Source organism: Acinonyx jubatus, chromosome C1, assembly GCF_027475565.1.
Source record: "Acinonyx jubatus isolate Ajub_Pintada_27869175 chromosome C1, VMU_Ajub_asm_v1.0, whole genome shotgun sequence".
Classification (NCBI taxonomy): domain Eukaryota; kingdom Metazoa; phylum Chordata; class Mammalia; order Carnivora; family Felidae; genus Acinonyx; species Acinonyx jubatus.
The window spans coordinates 41,482,880-41,506,590 of NC_069381.1; the positions used below are offsets into that span (position 1 = coordinate 41,482,880).

General features: G+C 35.5%; 1 protein-coding gene across 4 annotated transcripts in view; it reads left to right on the plus strand.

Moving 5' to 3' along the window:
* ZFYVE9 (zinc finger FYVE-type containing 9) overlaps window positions 1-23,711 on the plus strand; it is a 210,457-nt gene that overhangs the window by 119,555 nt on the left and 67,191 nt on the right. For 2 of the 4 annotated variants that reach the window (XM_053214032.1, XM_027059196.2), the window contains 6 exons: window positions 3,815-3,914; window positions 6,388-6,564; window positions 8,183-8,352; window positions 11,045-11,165; window positions 16,757-16,879; window positions 18,791-18,946. In XM_053214032.1, the coding sequence (XP_053070007.1) occupies window positions 3,815-3,914; window positions 6,388-6,564; window positions 8,183-8,352; window positions 11,045-11,165; window positions 16,757-16,879; window positions 18,791-18,946 (847 nt within the window). The remainder of the gene's footprint in view (window positions 1-3,814; window positions 3,915-6,387; window positions 6,565-8,182; window positions 8,353-11,044; window positions 11,166-16,756; window positions 16,880-18,790; window positions 18,947-23,711) is intronic. The other 2 variants (XM_027059199.2, XM_027059200.2) reach the window with 2 other exon arrangements.

Below are 23,711 nucleotides of genomic sequence, written 5' to 3' on the forward strand. Positions count from 1 at the left end.
TATTCGGGGCCTTTTGTGGTTCCATATGAATTTTAGGATTGCTTGTTCTAGTTTCGAGAAGAATGCTGGTGCAATTTTGATTGGGATTGCAATGAATGTGTAGATAGCTTTGGGTAGTATTGACATTTTGACAATATTTATTCTTCCAATCCATGAGCAAGGAATGTCTTTCCATTTCTTTATATCTTCTTCAATTACCTTCATAAGCTTTCTATAGTTTTCAGCATACAGATCTTTTACATCTTTGGTTAGATTTATTGCTATGATTTTTTTGTATATGGCTTTTATTATGTTGTGGTAGTTTCCTTCTATTTCTAGTTTTTTGACTGTTTTTATTATGTTTTATGTTGATTATGTTTTTATTATGAAAGCGTGTTGAATTTGGTCAGATGCTTTTTCTGCTTTGAGATGATTATGTGGGTTTATTTCTTTCATTCTGCTAATGTGTATTAGACTGAGTTCTATATATTGAATAATTCCAAATCCATTATTTTTTCCCTACACTGTAGCCAGTGTAGGCTTCACTGATTCCCCTTTGATTAAAACATTTAAGTGGTTTCCCACTGCTGTAATTAAAAAAACAAAATTAAGCATCCAACTTTGACTCAGGTCATGATCTCACAGTCTGTGAGTTCGAGCCCTGCGTCAGGCTCTGTGCTGAGAGCTCGGAGCCTGGAGCCTGCTTTGGATTCTGTGTCTCCCTCTCTCTGACCCTCCCCCGTTCATGCTCTGTCTTTCTCTGTCTCCAAAATAAGTAAATATTTAAAAAAAAATTTTAAAACCCAAATTATTTTTTTTTATTTTTATTTAAAAAAAAATTTTTTTTTACATTTATTTATTTTTGAGATAGAGAGAGAGACAGAGCATGAATGGGGGAGGGTCAGAGAGAGGGAGACACAGAATCCGAAACAGGCATCAGGCTCTGAGCTGTCAGCACAGAGCCCGATGAGGGGCTCGAACTCACGGACTGCGAGATCATGACCTGAGCCGAAGTCGGCCGCCCAACCGACTAAGCCACCCAGGTGCCCCAAAAACCCAAATTATTAATACAACCTGTACAAACTTTGCTTGGTCTGCCTTCTTTTTTTTTAATTGAAGTATAACTAATATACAGTGTTATTTTTATTTGTATAATGTATTTTTATCTGTATAATTCTGTACATTACCCTTAATGACTGTATTCTCTCTATACTCTACTTTTCATCTCTGTGACTTATTTATTTTATAACTGGAAGTTTGTATCTCTTAATCCCCTTTACCTATTTCACCCAAACCCCTACTCACCTCCCCTCTGGCAGCCACCAGTTCTCTGTATGTAAGAGTCTGGTTTTTTTTGTTTCTTTGTTCATTTGTTTCATTTCTTAGATTCCACACATGAGTGGAAACATATATTTGTCTTGTCTGTCCTCAGCTTATTCTATGCCTCCCTTAATCTAAGGGCCTTTAGCCATATTAACTATTTTTAGTTCCTTGATGGAGCCATGCTTTCTTCCCCTAATGGGACCTACTTTCTGTTTCCTCTGCTTATTGTCTCTTTTGTGCATAGAAAACTTTTACCTCATATTTTATCTATGTCATTTCCTAAATAAAACCTTTCTTGACCCTGTCAATCTATGTAAGGCCTAGATTACATCTTATTTTACTATGTACTTCTTTTGAAGCAAGTAATTTTCTATTCACTTGTGTAATTATTTAATTTTAGATAATAACCTCTGTAGACTATGAATTTCATGAAGGCAGGGGCCATATCTATTTTGTTCACTGCTACACCTAATAGGGTAGTCTGCTGCTCAGCACATAGTTAGGGCTCAAATATTTGTAGCATAAATGAGTGAATGATGGCTTCTTGGATTTACCTCTTGATTAGAAAGGTTATTGAAAGTTTTTAAGAAGATTGACATAATTAGATTTACTGTTTTAGAAAGTTCTGTCATTTACTGTTTGTGTGAAAGATGAATTGGAAAGACACATCTGAAGATTAGGAGGACAGATAATTGATTGTGATCATCTTCTAGGCCTCAGATAGTAGAGGCCTGAATAAAGGCAGCAGCAGTAATGATGGAGAGGGAGAGATTAAGAGGGAGAACCAACAGGATTTAGCAATTGATGAGATATAGTCATGGTGAGGAAAAAGGAAAAGTCAGGTCTCAAAATGAAATACCATATATGAATTAGTATGTAGCAATATTACATAGTAGTTAAGAACAGAGCCTTTGGAGACTTACTATGTAACTTACTACCTGTACAGCTGAATGATTTTGCTTAACATTTGTTTATTCAACTCTGTTGATTGTAAGTGACTGAATTCATAGAGGTTAAATGAAATAGTATATGTAAAGTGCTTGTATTCATACAGTTTGCTGTGGACTTGAACAAGTCATTTAACCACCCAAACTCAAGTTTCTTCTGATAGAAATAATCTATTTCCTATACTCTGTTGGTTGCAGAGTTACTTTGAGAATGTAAAGCCTCTGAAAACTGTAAATTGTTAATCATGGTAGCTAGATATATTAATCATACCTAGGAAGAGAGGCGATGATCTCTCTCACTTTGTCTTTAGTCTGACCTCATCTCTTGATTCATCTTTGTAAGATGGAAACTTCTTGACTCTAAAAACTGGATTAGTAGAATTTACTGGGAACAGCTTTCTGCCCATATGAAGCTCTCTGTGATAAATGACTAATGACTTCTCAAGAAAATAAATCTTAACAGGGAGCTGGGGAGATTCTTGTTGTCTAATGTGGAAGGGACAAGAAAGTAAAATTATCAAGAACCAGCCCTGGAAGGTGGAAATGAGGTGCTGGAAATTGGCCTCATGAATTTTTGATTGTCTGCGGGCTGTGCTTATTTTTTTTTAAGTCTATTTATTTATTTTGGAGAGGGAGCTCATGTACCCACAAGCAGGGAGGAGGCAGAGAGAGAAAGAGAGAAAATCTCAAGCAATCTCCATGTTGCCAGTGCAGAGCTCAACATGGGAGCTGTGAATTGTGAGATGGTAATCAGAGCTGAAATCAAGAGCTCAGCACTCAACTGACTGAGCCAACCAGGCATCCCAAGGGCTGTGCTTATTTTTATGATTGAGTTGTATACTTTGAGCTTTCCTAGCTTTCATAGCAAACCAGTAAAAAGAGCTGGTATTATTATTATTATTCCATCTATAAGATGAATAAAAATCAGAAGTTCAAACTTGGAATTCCCAATGTTTGTTTATTTCACCCTGCTATATTGCCTTTCCAAACAAAGATAGCAGATGTAGTTAGTTATCTTTAAATGCCCATGTTATGTGATATTGTGTATAGGAATTTTGCTTAAGGGCAAGTCATTTTTTTTTCTCCTGCTGTGTATTTGTTGTGTGATCTTGGGTAAGGTTTTTATTTTCAGCCAGACTTTTACTTTCCTTATTGCTGACAGATGTGTCATCTCACTCTTGCTTTTGAATTTTTTTTTTTCAACGTTTATTTATTTTTGGGACAGAGAGAGACAGAGCATGAACGGGGGAGGGGCAGAGAGAGAGGGAGACACAGAATCTGAAACAGGCTCCAGGCTCTGAGCCATCAGCCCAGAGCCTGACGCGGGGCTCGAACTCACGGACCGCGAGATCGTGACCTGGCTGAAGTCGGACGCTTAACCAACTGCGCCACCCAATCGCCCCTTGCTTTTGAATTGAGTCTTGGGGCCCAGCTTCCTCAACTGCATTTTCCTTTGAAGTTTTTAGTGTTGTAGTAATATGGTTTCCTGTCAGTGTTGGTCAATATTGGTGTGCTCTCTTTGTACTGTTACCCTAAATAAATTTAATATGTTCTTATTCCTACAGGTTTTCTGTGCTTCCTGCTGTAGCCTGAAATGTAAACTGTTATACATGGATAGAAAGGAAGCTAGAGTATGTGTAATCTGCCATTCAGTGCTAATGAATGGTAAGTATTAAAACAGGTTGAATTCACAGTTACCAAGACAGAACAAGAAAATTCCTATGAAAAGACTACTGTTTTTTCCTGCCTTTCTCTATAAGTTGTTCACCTTCTCAAAAGTCACAACTTTAACTAAAAATATGGAACAAATTTCCATGTTTTGAGAATATTTTAGCATTTCAGAATCCCTGTGCCTAACTTAATAAACAAATGTTAAAGTCAGGTAAGTTTTGCAGGAAGAATGGAGGTTCTGGTGGAAATCTGGTGCTGTGTGGCTTTAATGCTCCTGTGGAATGACTGGAGTGGGATGGCCGTGGGAAGCACTGACCACTCAGCACATCTGACCACTCAGATGATGAAATATTAAAATTGGACTGAGGTTTTCCTTTCAAGGGAAGCTGTCTATTTCTAGGAAATACCTTAATAACTTGAAGTGTATTCTTATTAACAACTTGGTTGTCACTCATCTTGTTAAAATAAATTATTTAGCATTTCAGATCAAGTAGAGGAGTTCATTTTTCTGTCAGAAATCTCCTTAATACTATTTAGATTTGTTATAAGAATATTGGTTTTGAATTTAGTTATATGGTAAAAGAACATGGCCAGGAGAAGGTAAATATAGCTTGTCCAGTGTTCATCTTTTGTGGGACTGGAAATGAATCCAAGGGCATTTTAGTTTAGAATTACAAAAAAAAAAGTATTTTTTTAAAGAGATACAAGAAAATTAATCAGGCTATAGTATTTTCTCTGTATGTCTTTGTACAGTTGCCAGAAGAATTACGAATAAAATTTTGAACTTGGACAAAAGTTGATGCCTGTGCCAGGGTAGCGTGCCTCCTGGAGGCGGGAATCTATCTGCTCAAGACCCCTCCTGCTCTGTCTGTCTGCGTTGCTCATAGTGATGTTTTCCTGTTGCTGGCTTATTAACTACTGCATGTCAGTTAATCTGATCTGTTCTGATCTCCTGTGATCCACCCAATTTCCTCCCATTTCTGAATTCTTACAATTTTGATCAAAATATTAATTCATTCTCTCTACTCTTAAGGGTCAATTTTTAGATGGTAGTTACTTCACTCAGTTGTTCAATTGATGATTTTTATTCCTGCTTTCATTTTCAGACATATATCCACAGAAAAGAGCATGCTGCTTAATTATAGTACCCAGTACCTCTTTTATTTGATGAGGTCTTTCAACTTGATGGCTTCTTTTTTTTTTTTTTTTAACTTGGCATATCCAAAGATGAAGGAAATGGCAGAGGATTCATATGGAATACTTATTTTTATTAAGCCAAGGATGCCCTTACCAGGGAATCCTAAAGTAATCTACTTTTTCTGGTTTTTCCAGCAGTCTTTCCTCTCGCATGGCTTAGCGAAGTCTTTTTCTGAATATTTAATTTGATGCTTTTCAGTGTTCCCTATCCCATTTTCCCTTTCTCCTTTTCTCTTCCTCCCCTCTTTCTGCCAATGCTTTCAAAGGAACTTAGCTATTGTTTTTAGCCTTGTCCTGAAGTTTGGAGGCAATAAGTATTCATGATCTTATGGATCATTCTTTGATATTGAATGAGAGTTTTAAAAAAGATGCTTTAAAAAATTGGGTGTTTTCCATTCCTGAGCATGTGGTATTACCTGAACCTAGAAGATAAAGTTTGGTATCTTTCATTTCTGTAGCTCCTTTCATCTTATTTACTTTAAAGACAATAGTTGATATGTCAATATTTAGTAAAATTATAGAGTATACAGAATCTTAACACACTTGTAATCATTCATATTGGTTGATGGCACTTGTATGATATTGGCACATTTTCATGTTCAGATGGGTCCTATGCTTTTGAGACACACCAAAGATGTAAATTGGTTGTTTTTGCTGGATACTTTTACATGAGGTAATGATTACACAATAGCAGAATTCACAAAAATGTTGAGATGTGTTCTCTTCAGCGTTAGCTTTTAGAATTTTTCAAGTGAAATTTTTACCTCAACTAAGAAGAGCCTAAAAGTCTGTAAATGAAACAAAAATCTCATACAATGGAATTATGCTATTTTAGGCCCAATTTTGATTTTTGAAGAACTTTATAAAATGTGTTGAATGTTAAACCTGCCCCCCCCCACCCCCAAATATCTAAATTGCGATCCCAGCTGCAAACCCTTAGTAAGTTTGATGTTTCACTCCCTCTTAAGGGAATGTATGGTCTCCTTTAAAGAAGCCAGGGGCCTAGTCTTTAATCTCAGACTGATCTGCTATTAGTCTGTACCAGAACTATCACATAATTCTTATTTGTTGCTTCCAAATAGTTTACTTAACTAAATGGTCTCCTTTATTGAATAAAATAACCTATCTCCTTAATACTTTCACTAGTTGGAAGAGAGAGTAGTACTATGAGTGTTAATGAGGAAGAGCTACATTATTTATCCAATATTGAGGAGGTCTTGATGTCCATATTTTGCAATCCATTCACATTGATTGTCTGTATTTGCTTTAGCTCAAGCCTGGGAGAACATGATGAGTGCCTCAAGCCAGAGCCCTAACCCTAACAATCCTGCTGAATACTGTTCTACTATCCCTCCCTTGCAGCAAGCTCAGGCCTCAGGAGCCCTGAGCTCTCCACCTCCCACTGTGATGGTACCTGTGGGAGTTTTAAAGCACCCTGGAGCAGAAGGTAGGGAATCATGTGCTCTTCTCTCTCCTTTTCTTCACCAAGTTCCTCTGAAAAGGTGCTGATGTGATTTTACAGCACAAGTCTTTAAAACACTGTAGATAAGTCCCTTTGGGTGGTTATTAAAGTGGAAGGAACAAGGTGAGAAATGTGTCAAGACTATTTCTGGGCAAGTAAAGAATAATACTGTGTTACTTGATATTTTGGAGGCACCTCCAAAAATATGCCAATACTCTCTCCAACTTAAGAATGGAGTGATTACACTGCTTCTACTTGAAAAGAGATACAGAATTTGAAGTTGGCCTGTAAAATCCTAGCTTCATGCCTACCTTAATGTTCTTTGTAGGAGTTTATGAAATGGAGAGTTCTTTCTTTGGAGCAGCCCGTTTTAGTGTTGCATTTTGAAAACCCATTGCCATTTTCTCTTTTCATTTTTAATCTATCCAAATAAGAATATGAACATATTGTTAGGTACATAGACTTTTATAAACTCCAGAACTTTCTGATTATATCATATGATAGAAAATTATGGGCTCAACTTAGTTTATTTATATCTTTATGATTATGATATTGTCAGGTGAAAGATACTTTGCAAGTTCAGGAAATTATCAGTAGTAAAAATAACAGTTATGTATTTCCTTAAAATGGTCTTGTCAGGAAGTTTCCCTTGATAATTAAAATCAATCTTCTTTCATTAATTTTATGTCTTTTTGTCTAGTAATATTCCCTTTCCCTTGCTAAATAGCCCTCCTCCCCTTTTGAAGATCAGAGACTTATACTGACGTTATCATGTTCTTCCCCGTTTTCCCCTCTTCAGATCATCCCTTAGTCATACTCCTTGTATTTTTATGAGTTCAGGCTTTCTTTCTTAAAATCTTTACTCTCTTTACTTCATTTGTCATTTTTGTTGTTCTTCCCTAGTCTCTCTTTGTTTTGGCTGTTTGGAATTGATTTCTGGAATTGGATTTAAAGAGATCATTTCATCGGACTTAGTTTTCCAGCTTTTCCCCTATTGCAGACCACTTTTGCACTGCCAGATCAGTCTTTTTTCATCTTCCGTTACTCTTTAGCCAGAGATCTGGTCAGTTTGCTTCCCAATTCTCTTACATATCTGTGCTAACTCTTCCTTTATTAGTAAATAATTCTTCAACATTCTTCAGGGCATCTTTTGCCCTTTAAAAATACCATATCACTTTTCCAGATATTTAATTCCCACGGAAACCTCATACTTTTAGGAGATGTGGACATCTATTGCTAGATATTTTTTCCCTGTGATTAATTTATTTCCTAGGCACTTAAAACACCTTTCTTAGTTTCTCTGTCAGTGATATGGAACAGAATAAGTGACATAATTATAAGTGTACTTATAAACTCTTAATATTTTAAAGCAAAGTATTTTAAATCTTTATGTTTAAGTTATAGAAATAAAGAATATATTTAAACTCGTATTTTATTAATTTATAACCACTTTTATACACAGTTACAGTTCTTATATTTATAATTATAAGATGCTAAATAGTGACTTCTTTGTACTTCTGGAAATGGTGACCTTCTCTTCTTTCATGTTAGAAACGCTACCAATATCACAGTGATGCCTGTTTTATTTTTCTGGCTCCTCAAGTGGCTCAGCCCAGAGAGCAGAGGCGAGTTTGGTTTGCTGATGGGATCTTGCCTAATGGAGAAGTTGCTGATGCAGCCAAATTAACAGTGAATGGAACTTCCTCTGCAGGAACCTTGGCTGTCTCACATGACCCAGTTAAACCAGTAACTACCAGTCCTCTACCGGCAGAGGTAAGAAAACAAAACAGCATCTAAAAGTGAGTACTTAGTTTACTCAGCATTGTGCTGCTTCTGTCTTGCCATTTTCTAAGTTGAGTGACCTTTCTGTGGAAGCCTATAGGTTTCAGGTACAGTTTAGGATGTATGTGTGTGGTTCGGGAGTAAAGTAAATGTGGCAAAATCAGTTCTTGTTTGCTATGTATTTGGAAGGTTTTTTTCAGGGAAAGATTCTCATGAAGGTTGTTCTCAGTGAGCTCAGGCTACTGCTGTAGTTAGAGCTAATGCAGAGGGAATCCTGCCCCCTTTGTACATTGATTTTCGAACAATGTTTCACAGGTTCTGTGGTGACCTTTTGGGAGTGCCATGATGAGGAAGGGCCAGGCCATATAAAGGTGGCTGAGGAGTCCCTCTATTCCTTTCTTTTCAACCAAGCATCTCTACTTTCTTCTGTTCTACTTTTTGGTTGCCATGTAAGATTTTTAACGATTTTATTTTTAAGTAATCTCTACAACCAATGTGGGGCTTGAACTCACACCCCCAGGATCAAGAGTTGCATGCTTTACCAACTGAGACAGCCAAGAGCCCCTGATAGGTTTTTAGAAGATAAATTCTGTTTGAATGCAAGAGGAAGCTCTAGTGAATGACTGTTACAAGGAAACAAGATTCAGCTCATTTTGCAAAATTAAACCAAGTTAGTTATTTTATTTTTGTCTCTTACATTATTCAACACTCTTTTTTAATACTTATCTGATAAAAAAAATACTTACCTGATAAACTAGAAGAATTTCATTTTAAGATTAATAATTCTTTTATTTTACCAGATAAGTATTGGGATAATAGTTATCTTTAGGGCCAGACTAGAATATATTTTTCTCATCTTTATGGCCTAGTAGAGTGTGTGGCACTTAATAGGTACTCCGTGAATGAAATAAATTCCTTTTCACAGGTGGTATGTACATAGAGGCCAAATGACCACTTTCTATGATATTAAAAGGTGGTTTTATGCATCATTTCCTGTACTAGACTTTAAAATCAGGTAATAATGGTTTGCCAATAAAATTTTCCAAATTTCCTCTTATATGATGTATTGAGAACATTGCAAAAATTTTAACAAAAACCCACTAAAAACTGATAGCATCCTAAATTATAGATAGCATAGATAAAAATATAATAAGACATGGACATTTAAAACAATTTTTTTAATGTTTTATTTATTTTTGAGAGAGACAGAGCATGAGCTGGGGAGGGGCAGAGAGCGAGAAGGAGACACAGTCAAAGCAGGCTCCAGGCTCCAAGCTGTCAGCTCAGAGCCCAATGCAGGGCTCAAACCCATGAACTGAGAGATCATGACCTGAGCTGAAGTTAGATGCTTAACTGACTGAGCCACCCAGATGCCCCAACATGGACATATTTAAAAAAAAATAGTTTTAATCTTTATTCAGGTATAAAATCTAGATAGTAAAGTATTTAGGGAGCATTAATTTTTAGAGACAACTTGATGAACTTATAGACACACACACACACTTGTGCAACCACTACCCAGGTGAAAATACCTGGGTATATTCCAGGACCATTTCCATCACTTTGGATGGTTCCCTCATGCCCTTTTTCTGTCAATACCTGCCTAATTTTCTCCATGGTAGACCCATTATTTTGACTTGTGTCACCATAGATTAGTTTTGACTGTTCTTAAATTTCATGTAAATGGAAACATATAGTGTATATCGTTTTGTATGTAGCTTCTAACTTTTTTGTGTTTAGCTGCTCAAACTAATGACTATGAGATTTATTCATGTTGTGTGCACCAAAAGTTAGTATCTTTTTATTGCTGGATAGTGTTCCATTGTATGGATATACCACAGTTTATCTGTTTTCCTGTTAATGGACATTTGGATTATTTCTAGTCTTTGGCTTTTTTTTCTTTTTGCTTAAGTTGTATAGAATATGGAGAATACTATTTTAATAGATTTTGAGTATGTTCTGTTAAATTGTTAAGTGGATTTAACTCTATCCGAAATGTCTTTTTGTAGCATTATACTTTATTAAATAGTGTAGTAAATATGATCTTCATATTAATGAAGAGAAAAATGAACTTGAAGTTTTATTTAATTGTATAGTAAGTGAAAACAATGACTTATTTTAATCTCTGTATTTTATCTGTTAATTTTTTTTATTGTGGTAAAATATTCATAATGTAAAATCTGCCATTTTTATCATTTTTAAGTGTACAAACCAGTGGCATTAAGTCCATTCACATTGCTGTACAACTATCACCACTTTTCTCAAAGCTATTTTTAAAAATCAATGAAAATGAGACTTTAAATGGACCCAAATGCACTCACTGAAGGTTCAGAAATTATGAGATAATATTGAAATTGTGTTTCTGTTGCCACTGTGGTTTTAAAAAATATTTTCTTTTATGGCAGAGAAGACCTGGGTAAAGAAAGCTTTAACCCAGGCTATAAGGCCTCTTTTCTTATTCTGATTTCATGATGCCAGAAAGAGAAACTATACAGTTGGAAATATTTTCATAGCATAAACCCAGTCCTTTGGGAAATAAACCACAGGTTAATGAGAAATTTGTGCTATTTTTCAAAAAGTATGGATTGCAAATTTTCACTTAAATTCCCATTTATATCCCATTTATATTCTGCTAAAGTGTTGACTTGTCTGTAATGCTCACTTTGCTGATTTGCTTTCCTAGACGGATATTTCTCTGTTCTCTGGGAGTATAACTCAGGTTGGAAGTCCTGTTGGCAGTGCAATGAACCTAATTCCTGAAGATGGGCTTCCTCCCATTCTCATCTCCACTGGTGTAAAAGGAGGTATGTGGACTTACGTGTTTAAACAAGGATCGTGGGGTGGCTCAGTTGGTTAAGTGTCTGACTCTTGATTTCGGGTCAGGTCATGATCTCACAGTTTGTGAGATCAAGCTGCACTTTGGGCTCCATGCTGTGCTTGCTCATGCTCTCTCTCTCTCAAAATAAATAAACTAAACAATAACAACAAAACAAAAAAAAGAAACATTTAAACAGTCATAGTAATGGCAAGTATGCCAGATGTTATCTTCTAAGAGAGAATTTGAGTTTTAACTACCTTTTTCTTTTCCAACAAAGAAAACAGCTACTCAGTGGCATGAAAATAATTGTTGCTGTTACTGATAGTTTTAGAGTAAATTTTGTGTTTTTATAAAGTCATTTCATTCATTGGAATTATATATTATACAAATGTAGTTCATTGGCACTTTTTCCTTTATATTTTAAAGCACATAATACTCTTAAGAGTTGCTTATGGTTGTAGGATTGGCCCACCTGATAAAGTCAGGACATTAATGTAACTTTTTGTCTTGCAGTATAATATGCATTCAGAAATGTACATAAAGTAAGCAGAGACCGCTGAACTTAAGTAGCAATTTTATTGTTAAAAAAACATTTTTAGTGTTCTGGTAAGAAATAAAGTTTCTTTATTAATAATTAATAATAAACTTTATTTCTATCCAGTCAAAGGAATGCCTATCTTTATGTGAAAGTTTGTTGTTGATAGATCCAGATCAGCATTTAGTTAGTACATTTTTAGGAGATGATTTATCAATAATCTTTCCACACTTTTGTCCTAGTCTTTTACCTGGTCTCCTTGCCTTCATTCTTTCTCTCCTTTATTTTATCTTCCATGTTGTTGCCAATTATCTTTTTAAACATAGATATTATCATATATTGCTCTGGCTTAGAAGCATTCAATGGATTCCCAATGCCTTCAGTATAAATTACTTATTTTAGCATACAATGTTCCTTGTAACTTTATCTCAACTTTCCTTTATAACTTTGTTTCTAGCCAATACCCCAGCATATTACATGCATACTCCAGATTATTTACTCTTTCTGAATATTCACTTTCTACACTTCCATATTTTTTCATATGCTGTGGAATAGTGGGGAGAGAATGGACTGGACTGCAAAACTGAACAAACCTGAATTCTAATCCTAGTACCCTTATTTTCTAGCTGTGATCCAGTGGGTAGGTCATTTATCCTCTCTGAATCTTTTTCCTAGTCTTAAAAAAAATTATGTAACTACACCTACTTAAAAGTTATTGTGAATATTAAATCAGATTTCATACTAGAAGTTATATAGCAAGAACAGTGCCAGGTGCAAAGTACTCATGTAATTAATATTTTCCTTATCTTCCTTTTCTCTGCCTAGCATACCCTTGTATAATGGAGACTCCTTGAAGAACTCCTCAATTTTTCAGAATCCCAGATTAATGAAAAACCCTTCTCTGAATTCTTACCTATGCTACCTCTGTAGTAGCATTTTTAATTCATCTCCATTTGAATTCTTATAGACCTTTACTGTACTAACACTTTTCTTATTGTAATTTAGATATTTTATAGGTCTGATTCTTTCACTTAGACCATGCATTCCTTCAGTCTTAATTTACGTTTCTGTCTTCTCCTACTATGGTGCTGGGCCTAGAGTGGGCTCTCAGCAACGTTGGCTGAAGGTATTATGCCATGTCCCAAATAGTTTAACAATGAATTTTCATATAAAATTAAGCATCTTTTGATTATATAGTGCCTTTGCTACTTTACTACAACCCTCTAAAAATAGTCTTTTGTTAGTAAAATTATGACTTAAGTTTCAAATTTTGGTTATTTTGGTAAGTCTTAGATTTATAAGTTAAATTGGCCTACTCTATTGTTAAATAAGAGTACAAGGTTCCATTTTCATTAAATCTAATTATCAAAACCTCTCCTACTAAGAAACAACTAGTTATTACTGTCTCTTCACCAGAATTTTGCAATTTTGTATTCCAGTAGAATAACTTGGTACAAATATCTTCTTCTTTTTAAAACTCACTTAGGGGCGCCTGGGTGGCTCAGTCAGTTAAGCGTCCGACTTCGGCTCAGGTCATGATCTCGCGGTTCGTGGGTTCGAGCCCTGCATCGGGCTCTGTGCTGACAGCTCAGAGCCTGGAGCCTGTTTCAGATTCTGTGTCTCCCTCTCTCTCTGCCCCTCCCCCACTCGCACTCTGTCTCTCTCTGTCTCAAAAATAAACATTAAAAAAAAAGTCACTTAGTATTTCTCTTTTCAATAAATATTTTCATTGGCAGAGTAGACATTTCCCCTTACATCCAAAAAATAGTTTTTTCGTTTCTTTTTGTCAGTAGGAAATGGTATCTGTTCTCCCTGTCTATAATGATGCATTTTTTTAAGTTTAATTCTGAATTAGTTAGCATATAGGGCAACAATGATTTCAGGAGTAGATTCCTTAATGCCCCTTACCCATTTAGCCCATCTCCCCTCCCACAACCCCTCCAGTAACCCTCTGTTTGTTCTCTATATTTAAGAGTCTCTTATGTTTTGTCCCCCTCCCTGTTTTTATATTATTTTTGCTTCCATTCCCTTATGTTCATCTATTCTGTTTCTTAAAGTCCTCATATGAGTGAAGTCATATGATATTTGTCTTTCTCTAATTTCACTTGGCATAATACCCTCTAGTTCCATCCACACAGTTGCAAATGGCAAGATTTCGTTCTTTTTGATTTTCAAGTAATACTCCATTGTGTGTGTGTGTGTACACACACCACATCTTCTTTATCCATTCATCCACCGATAGACATTTGGGCTCTTTCCATACTTTGGCTATTGTTGATAGTGCTGCTATAAACATTGGGGTGCATGTGCCCCTTTGAAACAGCATACCTGTATCCCTTGGATAAATACTTAGTAGTGCAATTGCTGGGTCATAGGGTAGTTCTATTTTTAGTTTTTTAAGGAACCTCCATACTGTTTTCCAGAGTGGCTGCACCAGCTTGCATTCCCACCAGCAGTGCAAAAGAGATACTCTTTCTCTGCATCCTTGCCAACATCTGCTGTTGCCTGAGTTGTTAATGTTAGCCATTCTGATAGGTGTGAGGTGGTATCTCATTGTGGTTTTGATTTGTGTTTCTCTGATGATGAGTGATGTTGAGCATTTTCTCATGTGTCGGTTGTCCATCTGGATATCTTCTTTGGAGAAGTATCTGTTCATGCCTTTTGCCCATTTCTTCACTGGATTATTTGTTTTTTGGGTGTTGAGTTTGATAAGTTCTTTATAGATTTTGGATTCTAACCCTTTATCTGTTATGTCATTTGCAAATATCTTCTCCCATTCGGTCAGTTGCCTTTTAGTTTTGCTGATTATTTCCTTCACTGTGCAGAAGCTTTTATTTTGATGAGGTCCCAGTAGTTCATTTTTGCTTTTGTTTCCCTTACCTCTGGAGACATGTTGAGTAAGAAGTTGCTGCAGCCAAGATCAAAGAGGTTTTTTCCTGCTTTCTCCTGGAGGATTTTGATGGCTTCCTGTCTCACATTTAGGTCTTTCATTCATTTTGAGTTTATTTTTGTGTATGGTGTAAGAAAGTGGTCCAGGTTCATTTTTCTGCATGTTGCTGTCCAGTTTTCCCAGCACCACTTGCTGAAGAGACTACCTTTATTCCATTAGATGTTCTTTCCTGCTTTGTCAAAGATTAGTTGGCCATACGTTTTTGGGTCCATATTCTGGGTTCTCTATTCTGTTCCATTGATCTGAGTGTCTGTTTTTGTGCCAGTACCACACTGTCTTGATGATTACAGCTTTGTAATGTAGCTTGAAGTCCGGGATTGTGATGCTTCCTGCTTTGGATTTCTTTTTCAAGATTGCTTTGGCTACTTGGGGTCTTTTCTGTTTCCATGCAAATTTTAGGATTGTTTTTTCTAGCTCTGTGAAGAATGCTGGTGTTGTTTTGATAGTGATTGTGTTGAATATGTAGATTGCTTTGGGTCGTATTGACAATATTTTTTCTTCCTGTCCATGAGCATGGAATATTTTTCCATTTTTTATGTCTTGTTCAATTTCTTTCCTAAGCTTTCTATAGTTTTCAGTGTATAGATTTGTCACCTCTTTGTTTAGATTTATTCCTGGGTATTTTATGGGTTTTGGTGCAATTGTAAATGGTATCGATTCCTTGATTTCTATTTCTGTTGCTTCCTTGTTCATGTATAGGAATGCATCCGATTTCTGTGCATTGATTTTATTTCCTGCAACTTTGCTGATTTCACGGATCAGTTCTGGCAGTTTTTTGGTGGAGTCTTTTGGGTTTTCCATAGAGTATCATGTCATAGGGTATCATGTCATCTGCGAAGAGTGAAAGTTTGAGTATAATGATGCATTTTATATAACTAATCAAACAACATGCAACTTACAGGTTTTCAGTTCCTTTTCTGTATCTTTACATTCTACAGTAGTTGTTATCCATGATTTTGACTTCAAGCTGGGAAGGCTACTGTCATTCAAAATGGCGTGGCTGAATATCACGTACTGTGCTTTCAGGGATTAAATGGGAAAGGTTCTGTGCAAGGTCTCAAGTAATAACTTGTCCTTGTTTGGAATCTGTTGTGTGATTTACTGGTGATTTTGGTGATTGATATATGTACTGAACTCTTGACTTAGAGGAAGTGTGTCATGAAACCAGTCACTTTATGATACTTTTATTATCTGGGTACATTTTTAAAGTTTAATTTTTTTAATGTCTATTTATTTATTTTGAGAGGGGGGAAGGGACAGAAAGAGAGGGAGAGAGAGAATCCCAAGCAGGCTACATGCTCAGTGCAGAACATGATGTGGGGCTCAATCTCACTACAGCAAGATCACCACCTGAGCCGATATAAAGAGTCACTTAACCAACTGAGCCACCCAGGCGCTCCTAAAGTTTAATTTTTTAATGGTAAAAAATTTCAACAGTACTAAAGGATATAGAATAAAAAGGATTCTCCTCTACCTCAACCCCTCAACATCTTTTCATCCAGAGGTAACTATTTTACCTTCTATTACCACTTTATTGTATATCATGGTTTATTTCATTTTATCTTATTTTTTATTTAAATTTTAGTTAACATACAATACAATACTGGTTTCAGGAGTAGAACTCAGTGATTCATCACTTACATACACTCAGTGCTCCTCACAACAAGTGCCTTCCTTAATACCCATCACCCATCTAGCTCATCTCCTACACACCTCTGTCCGTCATGGATTATTTTAAATGTTGGCCTTAGAACATGTAATATGTAAAATTCTTCTTATGATAGTTGGTGAATTTTTTTAAATTAAAGGGCTGTCTTTAGACTATGGCATAAACCATTTTGTGGAGAAGCCTATACATAGGGTAACCATGTTCTCATCCAAACTGGACTGGGTTACTTTTGAGAATGAAAGGGACACTATTAGCATGACACTAAGACAGCAGGTATAAACCTATGTTCACCCTAACTACAAATCAAATGCTTAATTCTTTCCTGTGGATAATCAGCCCATTCCTCCATCAGATTTCTTTCTTGGTTTCTCCCTTTAACTAATCCTTTACATGTTTTGTTTGTTTGTTTGTTTTTCCTTACAGACTATGCTGTGGAAGAGAAACCATCACAGATTTCAGTAATGCAGCAATTAGAGGATGGTGGCCCTGACCCACTTGTATTTGTTTTAAATGCAAATTTGTTGTCAATGGTTAAAATTGTGAATTGTAAGTTAGAATTTTTTTTTAATTAAAATGAGATACTTTACTGACTCATAGATAATAAGTAAAGCTTACAAATTCGGTACACACAAGTATTTTTATATGGATGGATCCACAGCTTACTGAAACTGGGTACGGAAGAAGTTGGTTTGTATAATATATCCCAGAGGACAACTATGGGACTAACTGAAACTCTTAAGATGAGATAGATGAATTTTCCATGGAGGAAAGCCAAACAAAAGTTGAACTGATCTAAGTTCTTCCTGAGATGGATGTGCTACGTCACAACTCCCCACCAGAGTAGAGGAGGTGGATAAATTATCCAGGAGGGTCAAACAATTTACATGCTAGATTTAAATCTCATACACCTTAGTTGTGTGCAAAGCCTTATTTGAGAGAAATGTTAGTTAGCTAACACATAGTAAAACTTCAGTACCTTGTAAGTTAAGATTCAGAAACCTCTCAGTTCTTGGGGCTAGTTTCTTGGGCATCAGAATGAGTTAGAGGACAATTAGAATCTTGATTCTAAGACGGTGTTGGAAAATAGAGAATGCATTTATCCTGGATGAATGTTAATAGGCAGAGTTTTGGAGAAAGGAGGGAAGCACTGGGGAACTATCCTCTCATTCTCACTGTATACTTATTTTAAGTTGACCTCAGACACCAGAAACACCTATATGCTACTTCCTTTGAGGTTCTATATTAATAAAATATAGGTTTCTGGTTTACTTGTTAATTGTACCCTTGTATGTTTGGCCAGTTATTAATGCTTGCCTCCTTTCCTTCTAGAATCATATTTTAAAATAACTTGCTTGAAATTTCAGTTGACCATATCTAGTTCATAATTTATACTTAGAAAATAGCTAACCCAGAATTCCTGAAGTGTACACCATCTTAATATAGTTGGATTGGGTGCTTCCTGTTTAGATACGTAAAGTAACATTCCCTAAAGTGAGAAAAAGGAGTATATTAGTTTTGATATACATTGTGATATCTATAATTACATTTGAATACTATTTCAATTCCTTTGGGGATCCTATTGTGTTGGAGTATAAATAATAAAAGTGTCAAAGAATGAACATTAACTACATATGACTTGTGCTATTGGTTCTCCACAAAGCCTTAAGGTAAAGAAGTGGAAGTAAGTAGTCCAGAAGAGCCATCCTCTCACCACTTTCACCACTTTTTACAGAATGAAACCAAGTAAAATCATATCTCTGTTTATCTAGAATTTTCTCCCAAAAAGGACTGGCTGGTTTAGTCAGTAAGCATGCAATGCTTGATCTCGGGGTTATAAAGTTCAAGCCACACATTGGGTGTAGAGATTACTTAAAAATAAAATCTTAAAAAAAAAGAAAAAGCTATAATCTTTCAGTCACAGATTAAATTTAAAAAGTATATGTAAAAGTATATATTTTTTAGGCCACAAGCTGAATCCAAAGCTATAATATTGGCTTTTATTGTTGTTGTTTCTAGTTTTACATAAGTAATTATTTCCCTTGGTAGAGTGACTTTTTTAAAATACAGGTGGGGGGGGGGGATATATTCTTTAATCATTATAGCCTAGGATACCTAGTTTTGTTTTATTTATTTTATTTTTAATGAAATGTTTTTCTTTAGTAATTACACCTTCCAATAATAGGAGTTAAAAGTTTTAATTGCATTTTCTTTTGCTTTTTCCTTTTACTTCCCTTCCAGTTGTTTTTCTAAGTATTTGCTTAAAGCCAGAGGCATTGGTATGTTTTATTTTCTACAGTTGTTTTTTGGCTCAATGCATTTATAGTGCACAATTGAATTATATAGTTTCAGTATGACCTATATTGTTCTTTGCTGTATTATAACACAGGTTTCTCTGCATTTTTAAAGGAAAATATTAAGAAGAATGTCTTTATTTTTATATATTTATTCCATTTATAGATGTGAACAGGAAGTGCTGGTGTTTCACAACCAAGGGAATGCATGCAGTGGGTCAGTCTGAGATAGTCATTCTTCTACAGTGTCTACCGGATGAGAAGTGTTTGCCGAAGGATATCTTCAATCATTTTGTGCAGCTTTATCGGGATGCTCTGGCAGGTGGGGACGCTTTATGGCTTAGTCTGCACCCTTTATAAGATGATAAAAATTTTTGGAGTCAGATGCAAAATAACAATCATAATTTTGGAAGCCTGGCATTGGACTTTGGTATCAGTAGCAAGTTAGAACTTGCCAAGGTTTAAGGAAATATAAATTTTAGTGCTTTACTTGGTGTAGTCATTATTATTTTACAGAGGCTGGAATCAAAGTTGTATGAGAATCCATTGACCATGATGTAAGAATATTTTCCTTTGAGTGGTTTAGGGGTCATGATATTGGTACCTGGTAGAAGGAAGCATAATCATAACCTACTACTTGTTTTTTCACTTAACAGTACCTATATAATCATAACGTAAATACTCTTTATTTAATTTTCAAGTTTCAAAAGCCACTAGCATGGACAACTTTATTATGGTTTCAAGATAAATTATAAATATTGTTAGCCCTAATAATGTAAAAGTATGTGCATGGCTATTGGAAAAGACTAAGAATACTAATAGAAAGATATATTATTATAAGTTGAGAGAGAAGAAATATGTTTATGTATACACTTGGCATTACAAAGTTAACCTCTCCTGAATTAACAGAGGCAATAAGAAGTGTTGTAGTTGAGCTATAACCTCATTATCATAACCGGAAGTAAGAAAACAATATCTGTAGTTGGTAAATAGAGTATAAGAACTACAATAAATGAATAGAAGAGATTGTCTCTGAGGAACAAGCCTTGGAAAGGGGAGTGAGGTTGACCAGGCTGTTAAAATTATTTTCATGTATTACTTGATAATGTTTTATAAATATATTAAAACCATAAATTATTCATGCTTTCTGAATGCAGTAATTCCCCTTGTGGGATTCTATGCCCCCCAAAAAATACCTAAAATGTAAAATACACTTTGTACAGGAAGGTGTTTATTGCAACATTACTTAAATTTAACACAAAAATTTAGAGGTAATGTAAATGCCCAGCTATAGGTGAAAGGTTTAACTGTGTTATACTGATGAGATGCATGCATCTTTTTTAGAGCATTTTTTAGCCATTAAACATAATATTTATGAACAGAATGTAGCAACATGAAAAATGCTCTTGAAGTAGGTACAAAAGCAAGATATAAATGGCATCTTTAGTGTGATTATAGCTTATGCATAAAAGATTATACCTTGATGTCTTAGTCTCTGTGATCATTCAGGTGTAATATGAAATGAGGACAAGGCAATACATTGGCAACTGACCACATACCTATGAAGTATCAGTCCTAAAATGTATGGGATTAATATGAAGTCAGGTGGAGCTGTCAGGCCATGTAATACTTGGGACCTAAATTTATTTCCAGAAATGAATTGAAGCAGTCACTTTTCTCCTCAGTTTGGATGTATTCACATGTAAAAACTATAAACAGAGAAATGACATTGGGGGCCCAAGCAGTTGGGGGGTTTGAGAGGGAATTAGGGACAAAGGCATGGGAGGTTCATGAAGGTCTTGTTCAGAAGTCCAGCCTTTATTCTTCAGACAATGAGGAACAATTGGAAAAAAATGAGGGACAGAAGCAGATTTGCATTTTAGAAAGATGACTTTAGAGGCAGTATGAAAATGGATCAAAGTCTATGTGTCTCGTGGCAGGTAAACTGAGCTAAGAAGCAGTGAATAAGCAAAAAATTATCATGGTTAAACACTAGACTACAACTCAACAATAAAAAAAATAAACTGCTGATACATACAACATGGATGAATATCACAGACATTATGCTGAACAAAAAAGTCAGGTACAAAAAATTACATATTACATGATTCCATTCACATGGTTCTCTGGAACAGGCAAAATGAGTCTGTGGTGATAGAAATTAGATCAACGTTTCCTGGGGTGAGTTGGGGGTGAGTTGCCCCTGACTACAGAGGGGCCCTAGGAACTTTCTGGGATTATATAAATACTTATATACTATATAGTGTTAGGTATAGTAGTTTCATGAATGTTTACATTTGTCAAAACTCATTGAACTATGTACTTAAAATTGTTGGGTTTTATTGCATGAAATTGTATATACCCCAATAAGATTGACTTAAAAAGTTTTTTGTTGAGATATAATTGACTGTAACATTAGTTTCAGATGTAAAATATAATGATTCAATATTTGTATTTATTGTGAAATGATCACCATGGTAAGTCTAGTTAACATCCATTTTCATACAGTTACAATTTTTTTCTTACCAATGAAAACTTTTCAGATCTATCCTCTTAGCAGCTTTCAAATATACAATGCAATATAATATTATTATAGTTCCCATGCTGTACATACATCCTCAGTACTAATTTATAACTGGAATTTTGTACCTTTTGACCACTTTCACTGGTTTTACCCACCCTCTCAACCCCCATCCTTCACCCACCCATCTGTTCTCTAAATCTATGAGTACTACGGGGTTTTTGTTTGTTTGCTTGTTTTAGATTCCACATATAAGTGAGATCATATGTTATTTATTTATCTTTGTCTGGCTTAGTTTACTTGAAATAATGCTATCAGGGTCTATCCATGTTGTTGCAAATAACAGGATTTTCTTTTTTATGGTTGAATAATATTCCATTTTATATATGTGCACCACGTTTTCTTTATTCATTCATCTGTTGATGGACACTTACGTTGTTTTCATGTCTTGGCTATTGTAAATATTGCTGTAATGAACATAGGGTGCAGATATCTTTTTGAGTTAGTATTTTTATTCTTTTCAGATAACTATCCATGAGCGGAATTGGCTGGATCATTTGGTAGTTCTATTTTTTATTTTTGAGGAGCCTCTATACTGTTTTCCTCAGTGGCTACACCAATTTACATTCCCACCAGTGGTGAATGAGGGTCCCTTTTCTCCACATCCTCACCAACACTTTGTTGTTTTTTAAAAAGCTATTGTTAGAATCCAGCAAGAAATTAAGAAATTATCAGGGTTTAATAAAGTAATTTAGTAATAGCAGTGGGAATAAAGAGTATCGGAAAGATAAAAGACAGTGATGTGTCATTTCAGTAGGATTTGGTAATTAACTGTATATGGGGGATAAGAGGGGACAAGTCAGTGGCTTCACATTTCTGGCTTGGACATCTGAGTGGACTGTGTTCTTATTCATCGAGATAATAGAAGAGGAGCAGATCTGGCAGAGGAGTGGGAGATTGGTTCTTTGTTCGGTGTGTTGAGTTTGAAATATTGACAACAGTGGCAATATGTAAATAGACGATGAATATGTGGATACAGATGGACCTCAGGAAGTAGATCTGGGCTAAAATACAGATTTGGGAGACTTGGTGTTTATGTGATTATTGAAACTATGGTAGTGAATGGGACAGGCCAGTGTGAAGAGACTAGAGCTGAGAATGGAGCTCTGAGGAATACCAACAAGGAAAGGCTGTGGTCATTGCATGAGTCATTAAAGTACATGTTTACCATAAGTGGTTACTCATTTTCCAGAAGTATCCTTCTATATCAGTAGAGACCATTTTGAACTATCATATTAAAATACAAAATTTCTACAACAAAACTTACTTTGAACCAATAGTAAGATAATAGTGAAAGTCTAAGGTGAGATTATAACACATGTAAGCTGTTTTAAATATTATCTGTAATATAGGATGAGGGCATGCACATACATATCTAAGTAAATGACATTTCAAAGGCCTAAACAAGTAATCTATAAGGGTCTATCCTCAAATAGAAATCATTTTGCAGCTCATAAAAACTAGGAGGTATCTTTGATCATCTGGTACAAACTCTTCATTTTTTAGATAGGGAAAATGAGACGTTTTTAGATGAGGAAAATGAGAGGTGTTAATGGCTTGTCTAAATCACAGACTTAGTTGGTGGCAGAACTAGGACTAAGGCTCCCAGACTACTATTCTTTACATTATGTCAGTTGCCTCTATGTGTACATAGCAGTTTTAAAAAACAGGTATGCATCTGAGTTATACCAGTTTTAAGAATCCTGTATTTTAGAAATCAAAGTAGTAACTTGATATATAATTTCACTATATTTTTCTTTAATAAGTGGAAACATCTTTTAATTAGTGGAAACATCTTTAATAAGTGGAAACATCTTTTACACCTAAATGTAACACATTGTGTGGAATTGGCAAATTCTGTCTTAAATTTCCTGAATGTGAAAGCCTTGAATACTCTATCACTTGCATGGTGGTTACTCTGCCATAAATCACTCAAAAAGCCTTAGAAGCCTGGGATGCCTGGGTGGCTCAGTCGGTTAAGTGTCTGATTTTTGATTTCGGCTCAGGTCATGAACTCATGGTTTGTGGGTTCAAGTTCTGCATTGGGCTCTGCACTGACAGCATAAATCCTGCTTGGGGATTCTGTCTCTCTCCTTACTCTCTGCCCCTTTCCTGCGTGCTCACTCTCTCATGTGCACTCAAAATTAAGATAAATAAACTTTAGAGAAAAAAAAAAAGCTCAGGGGCTCCTGGGTGGCTTAGTCAGTTAAGTGTCCAACTGAATCTCACAGTTCATGGATTCGAGCCCCACGTCAGGCTCTGTGCTGACAGCTCGGAGCCTGGAGCCTGCTTCAGATTCTGTGTCTCCCTCTCTCTCTGCCCCTTTCCTACTTGCACTTTCTCTCTCTCTCTCTCTCTCCCCCTCTCTCAAAAGTAAACATTTAAAAAAGTATAAAAAAAAAGTCTTAGAAGCCCTTGAATGAACTTTCTTTACAATTTCCTATGTATTTTTAATCTATATATATTTGATAATTGTACATATGTGTTTCTTATTTAACATATATAA